This window comes from Crocodylus siamensis, chromosome 4, assembly GCF_052110815.1.
Source record: "Crocodylus siamensis isolate JL-2025a chromosome 4, ASM5211081v1, whole genome shotgun sequence".
In the NCBI taxonomy this organism is placed as follows: domain Eukaryota; kingdom Metazoa; phylum Chordata; order Crocodylia; family Crocodylidae; genus Crocodylus; species Crocodylus siamensis.
In genome coordinates, this window is record NC_143398.1 from 77,513,058 (window position 1) to 77,519,962 (window position 6,905).

At 37.4% G+C, this 6,905-nt stretch overlaps 1 protein-coding gene across 1 annotated transcript in view; it reads left to right on the forward strand.

Moving 5' to 3' along the window:
* The window catches only part of METTL25 (methyltransferase like 25), a 138,568-nt gene extending 132,250 nt beyond the window's left edge, over positions 1–6,318 (forward strand). Inside the window, exons 10-12 of the mRNA XM_090042629.1 lie at positions 3,159–3,233; positions 3,861–3,932; positions 5,499–6,318. Of these exons, the coding sequence (XP_089898755.1) occupies positions 3,159–3,233; positions 3,861–3,932; positions 5,499–5,591 (240 nt within the window). The 3' untranslated portion in view covers positions 5,592–6,318. The remainder of the gene's footprint in view (positions 1–3,158; positions 3,234–3,860; positions 3,933–5,498) is intronic.
* Positions 6,319–6,905: the final 587 nt, after the last annotated feature.

A 6,905-nucleotide genomic window follows, 5' to 3' on the forward strand; every position in this document is an offset into this window, starting at 1 on the left:
GAGATTGGGCTTATGTTTAAGTAGAATGTAGGAATTTCCCCTGTCCCAATGTAGATTGGAGTACAGCTTAGTCAGAAACAAAGCACCTGGGTGATCAAATTCAATCACTTCTGAGCCTGCTGTAGATGCCTAAAGACGTTTGCAGTCCAAAAAGGAGGTGTGAATGAATTTAGGCATCTAACATGTTTTAGGGCTTTTTGAACTCGCCTATGTTGATCAGCCTTTGAGATTTGGAAACAAATTCCATTGAAGTCCCACTGAGGTTCCTATGAAACTAATCTGTATTTGGTCCTTAAAATCACAGAAAGCTCCTGAAAATTGCAGCTGTCCCTTAGTACACAGCATGGGAGCATAAAAGAAACTTTTCTTTCCAAGACTTGTGTCTGTTCAGGGGGCAGACGACATCATAAGCCTGGAAATCCTGCTTGTCTACTTGTCTCTGCTGCCAATTTTGTCCATTTCATCTGCTATACCAACCAAATCAGAATGAACTAACTTAAGGGGAGATTATGCATCATCACATTGTCCACTGGTGCTGCCATCATGGTGTCATTAGCTTAGAAGAGCCTAGGGAATATTATAGCTAAATCAGTGAAGAGATTCTCACCAAAATTCGGTTTTCCTATATTTCTTGCAGCTTACTTGGGAGTGTCCAATACTTAAACTTTGCAAAAATTAAAGACTTCAAGAAGAAATAGGGGCAATAGCATGTTCTTTGTTTTAGTGATTGTATTCATGTTATAACATCCAATTATGTTAGAAATCCTATATTCACATAATACTGGGTGCATCTACACATGTTCTTAGCGTGCAACAATAAACTCCGGTCACATGGGTACCTAATTCATGTATGTTTAACTATGGGCGTAGTACTAGAGTCTGTAGAGCATGCTGTCTGCGAATTTGGGGCAGGGCAACTAGATGCTCCAGTTGCCAGAAATGCAGTGTGTTTCAAAGACCAATCTAGTATAATCAGGATTTTCAACTGCTTCCCTCCCATAAAGTTGTCCAATAGAGTTTTATCCTTTTCATGTCCTCTGTTGTGGAATCTCTTTGACTACTATTCAGGTCATAAATTCAGACTTTCTTTTTTGCTGACCTGTTTTATTGAATTGGATTGGATTCCATGGTTTTAATGGTATAGTCGGGAACATTTCCTAATGTGCTACATGGTAGCACGGCAGATTTTGGGAGATACAGTGAGCAAGGAGAGAGAGAGAGGTGAGGCATTAGGGCCCAAGCCAAGCAGAGCTGGATCTGACAGTGGCAGGGAGAAAGAGAGGTAAATAATGTTTGATTTTTAAAGTGATTCAGTTAAACATTTACAAATTTGGTTGGCTTCCACTGAATGGTTCATGTTGGAAACATGATTCAAAAGGGAAGCTGAATTTTCTTGGCTTTTTTTTTTTTTTTTTTCAAAAAATTTATTGTTATGATTTCAGAGTGACTTTTTATCTCAATTTCCTTTTTTTAAATCCCTGACTAAACATGAAACATCTTATTTGCATTTAGTTTGGGGTCCAAGGCAAACTTTTATTCAGTCTATAACTTCTTTTTTTGGTTGGGGGTAGGCGAACCCAAAATCTGCAAACCCAAAATACCAATGATTTGCAAAGTTCTATTTAGAAGTTCTCATGGCAGAAAAGTCAGCGCATTCGTAGGTGTCAGTAGAGCTACACGAGGGCTTACATCTGTAGTCGAGAGTTAACTTTCTTTGAGGAACGCGTGGGAGTTCCACTGTAGAATGAGCCAGCAATCCTGTCAACCCCAAGCATTCCAACGTTAAGTTTGGATGTCAAAAGTTAGGAGTTTGCTCTACAACTGATTACATTTTAAAAAAAGAGATTAATACAGTTTTATCCTTATTTAGAATGATGCAGCTGTATATAGTGTGATCTTTAAATATGATACGCCCCTCACATTACCTCCCTCCTGAAGTCAGACTCAAATGACTACAGATTGTGGGTGCCACAAGCAAATGCAGGTCTGGCTCTACCATGAAGCTGTTCCCTGGGTCTGTCACTCTCTCACCATCCAGCGGTCTACTGGCTCTGGCTCTGCTGGAGAGCGGTCCCATCTTGCCCTGCCAGGTTGCATCAGTCCCATTCCTTCCCAGAAGGACTTGCGCAGTGAGGTCCTGCAGTCTGTTTCATTACCACTGCCTTATAGGCTCTTGCAGCCGTCAGCTCACACCTCCTACATTCCCAGCAAGCTCTATCAGCAGCATCACTCAGAGGGAGGGTTTCCTTTCCTTTGGGCCCTCATTACTTTCATATGTTATGGGCAAACCTGGATGCTTGCTCTGATTGCTGCAACGTCTCTAAAGCTCTGACCTGCTCAGAATACAGAGCTTGTATGGAAGGCGGCTCCAACTGCTACTGCAACACAATCAGTACAGTAGCCTCTAATGACCAAAAAGGGAAACTTCACGTTGCTCAGGCAAAATTCATGAAGTATCTGTTTTTTTGCACCAAAAGGAGCCCAAGAGTGTAGAACTTCCTATGGTGTGAATGTTAGTAGAATTGCATCAGGACATCTGGGGAAGTAGAGGAAAACTGCAGGGATACTTACAGTTGGAGAAAAATAGGCACAGATTTTTTTTTTTTTTTTTTTTTTATCCATTTCACAGATGAGCCACAGAGAAATTAAGTAGCTTCTTCAGGAGCCGGCAGTGAGTAATTGGCCAAACATGGAATAAAACCCCAGAGTCTTGGCACCTCACTCTGTTACTATGTGCACTATATGCCCTCCTTTATTTGACTCCTTTATAAGCCCTTTAGTATTTCTTCACTGGATGAATGTGAAAGGCTTGTTGTAAAAAAAAAATGGGAAGATCACCTGCACTTCAGTGTATGGTGCTCATTTAAGAATGGCTTCAGCCTCCTGAATAATTAATATATCTGAATATTTCATGTTAGAATGAAATGCTAAAGTTAACTGTAGAACAAGTAATTGAGACCAGAAAAAATTGCTACTTTGAAGATTACTACTTTTCTAAGGTTTAAAATAATTTGGAAATAAAACTCAGAGTTCATTTTACAGTATCAGTACAGTTCAATTTCACTTTTAATTAGGAAAAAATAATTTATTTTCGGAAATTGGCTGGACTAAGTAATAGAAAAGGCTTTAATTGTCATTTATTTTTTTTCCTGTTGCAGCTCCCAGACAGCCGTATAATGGATTACTATGAAAAATACAGGCCTAGAATGAACGAGCTGGAAGCATTTAATATGGTAAAAAAAAAAAAAAAAAATCAAAGGATTAAAAACATAACTTTGTATATGTGGGCAAGTCTAGAATAGAGCCCTATTAAATTTTACATGGGGGTGGAGTTGTGATATGTTGTCTACAAAAAAAAAAAAAAAAAAAAAAGCTCACATTTTGAGCATATCCTCTTCCAGAACTATATTAGGTGTCAGTCAAATAATAAAGCAAACACATGGAAGAGTCCTTTTCAAGGGGGATTTACTGTGAAGAAAGAAATATCAGAATCTCTTTGAACCCAGATTGGTCTCCAGGCACTTATTTAATAAAAATACATTTTATTAAAGTTCATTATTTCCCATTTTAAAAGCTTTGTGCCTCCTGTATGATTTGCTTGTTGACTAATGCCTCAAGCCAACCAAATAGCATAGTTTCCTTGATCTTTCACAGACTTTTGATCTTAACTAGACTGATTTTTTTTTTTTTTCTGAAGATGTTCAATGGATGGGGAAGAATTGGGAGGCTATCAGTTGTGCAACTCATTTATGAGGAAATGATTCTTATTCTAAGAAATTATTTCTGGGGCAATGAGTAGCCATTTAATAATCTGTTGGCTACCTTTCTAGGGGTTTAATATCGTCTAATCTTTCTTTCAGTTGAAAGTTGTTCTGGCTCCCTGTATAGAAGTGTTGATACTCCTGGATCGTCTTTGCTACCTCAAAGAGCAGGTATGTTCACATTAAAATTTATTAAACCTAAAGGCTGTATTAGTCAACTGGGAGTGTTAGCCAAATTATTCACTGAGCAACAGACTTCCTATTGCAGAATTACTATTCTCATCATATTTACAAGTTTTAAGTGTTCATTCCATCTCTGTCTAAACATATACCCAACAGATGTTTTTATTTTCAGGAATGCTACAACAATAAAGTTTATGTTCTTTTAATTGTATGGTAATTACTAGTCAGCAGACAGTAAAAAAAAAATACTACTAATCTCATTTCTGTACTATGCACTGAGAAACTTGGTCATTAAAATAAGTACTGAAAGTGCTACAGAAACATTTCCCTATGTACATATTATAGTTTTGAAGTAGTAATAATGGATAGCCTCATCTAGTATTCATTGATCTCATCATGAGCATTTCCACATACTTCATTGGACTTTGGATTAGATAAATAATGTACATGGGCTATTTTTATACCTACCTAATACATAAAATGAAATCAGCTTTTTCCAAGCAAATAATCAACTGACAGGCATGTAAGTAACATAGCAGGTCTGAAGAGGCCAAATTTAAATCTGGTATACAGAAAGAAGGTGCCGCTACATTAACTTTAATTTGAATTTCACCCTCCTAGTCTAAGAACTTGGCTGATTAACTCAGAAGTAACAATCACACTTAGGCTGTAGTAGTAAAACACTTTCTATACAAAAGTAATTTGGTACAAAGAAATGGTTGTGTCTTTTCAGTTTCTGTTATAGGCTATGGTCAAAATAAATTTTTCATATTTAAACACGTTCATCTGAACAGCTCTGTTTTTCCACTATAAACCTTTCATTTTAACAGCTTTATTTTATCATAAGTAAATCTTTGCTTTATTCTCTTCCACAGAGCACTTGGAACAAATGAGTTGTAATAAATGTTTGCTTTTGTCCTAACTGGTATTTTTACAGAGAGAGGCAATTTTGAAATATTTAAATAATGATGTATTTTTCCCAAATGCCAACGAGCAATAGATCACATAGAGAGCTGTCTGATTTCCAGAACAGGAGATTAGACCTGCTGCATTTAACACTGATTTACTTATAAATGTAATACTTAATCTGGCATGAGGAGACTCCAAATCTGTGCTTTTTCTAGAGAAGGAAAAAAAACCCAAATGATGAAAGCCATATAAAATGGTAGGGCTATATTCAATGTGCCTTGTTCATGTGGGTAGTAGTACTTGCGTGAATAAAATGAGAAGGATTTGTCCGTTTACATTTTTGCTTATAATCATAAAATAAGGGATCTGTGTTCAGAATGGGTGGTAGACTCTCACATGAGAACATCTAAGAAATAATGCAATGACTATGAGCCACAGATTTGTTTTATTTTTCATACCCATTTTTGTCAGTTCACAACAAAGCTGCCAGTAAGTTTAGCAGTGAGTAACTGCTTTTCCTGCTTTGCATAAAAGTCATGTTTTCATGTTTTGCATTTTATGCTTTAAAATGTGTATTAATTCCCATATTTTAGCTTTTAAGTCAAACACATCTTAATGTACTTTTAATCATATATCATTTTACAGGACAACATTGCCTGGTCTGGACTGGTGAAGCTATTTGATCCTGTGAAATCCCCCAGATGCTATGCAGTTATTGCTCTGAAGAAACAGCAGTGATTTAAAGTTGAAGCAAATTGTAGATAGGTTTAAAGCTGCCAACTTGATATCATTACTACCTTTTAACCTCACTTTTATCATTTTAAGTTATTATCCGAGTACCAGGGTACTGTATATTCCACAGTTGTTTTGTTTTTACCTGAAAAAATAAAGCATTGAATACATATATGAATTATTTGGAAATATATCAAAAGCAAAGCCGTATCAAAGACATTTAAAATGTCACTATTACTTTACTAAGATACAGTAAAGAATTAATTTTCACAGAAAAAAATAGGGATATATATCCTACAACTAAATTTCTTTTAGCAAAATTGACTTTAGTGTTTTATCCTTGTTTGTTTGTTTGTGTTGTTGTTATTACAGATCAGATATACGGGGCACTAATTTTCTTGTTTAACTGAGTGTTAATCAGATTCTAGTGTAGTTTAGAGTTGACTTCACTAGCATAGGTACTAGAAGTAGTCAGGCACAATAGCATGAAACTTTTTTAGCAGGATAGATTTGCCCACCTGAAGACCTGTGCTGTCATAGCTAGACTGCTTCTGATATGCAAGCTAGCAGGTATCTCTGCACTACACCATAGTCTGTGTTGTAAACATACTTCACATCTGAAACCCAAACTTCAGTAAAATCAATATGGGTTTTGCCAAAAATGTGGCAGAATTTAATATAATGCTCTTAGGTCTGGCATGAAATAAATGATGATTTGGTGAATCTGTGCTAAAATGGAAGGTGTAAAATCCTTATTTTTCTTTGTTAATTGTAGAATTTTCCACATTAGTTACCATAGTAACTTGTATGTTATGCTTTCTTGCTAGCCATTTAACTAGGGACCTACCAAAATCATGGTAGAACGCTAAATTTTTGACAGGTGCCCTGAAGAAAAAAAACAGCTTACCAAAGGGTGGGGGATCACACTCTGCCTGTGAAAATAGCTGTCAGCCCTGCAGTCTGCCCACCATATCGGCCAGCAGCCAACAAACTTGGTAGATCCTTGGGTATAACATAGAAAAGATAAAAGAGAAGCTATTAAATTGGTAGCTGTCAGGGGGGCCACATCGTGCCTGCTCACTGTAGTCTCCCCGCTTCATGCTAGGGCCATCCTCCCAGTGATCTGCTGGGGTTGCCGCTCACCTGTAGGCCGCACATGTCCGGTCTTGCCTGCCACAACTTTGATCACCTGGTCCAGTATTAATAAGCTGGTGCGTACCAGTCTGCAGATGAGACTCCTGGGCCCCACACAGCTGAGGGCTCCACCTGCCCCTACACCCTCACCCGTTCCACCAGTGGGAGACCATCTATCTGGTCCAT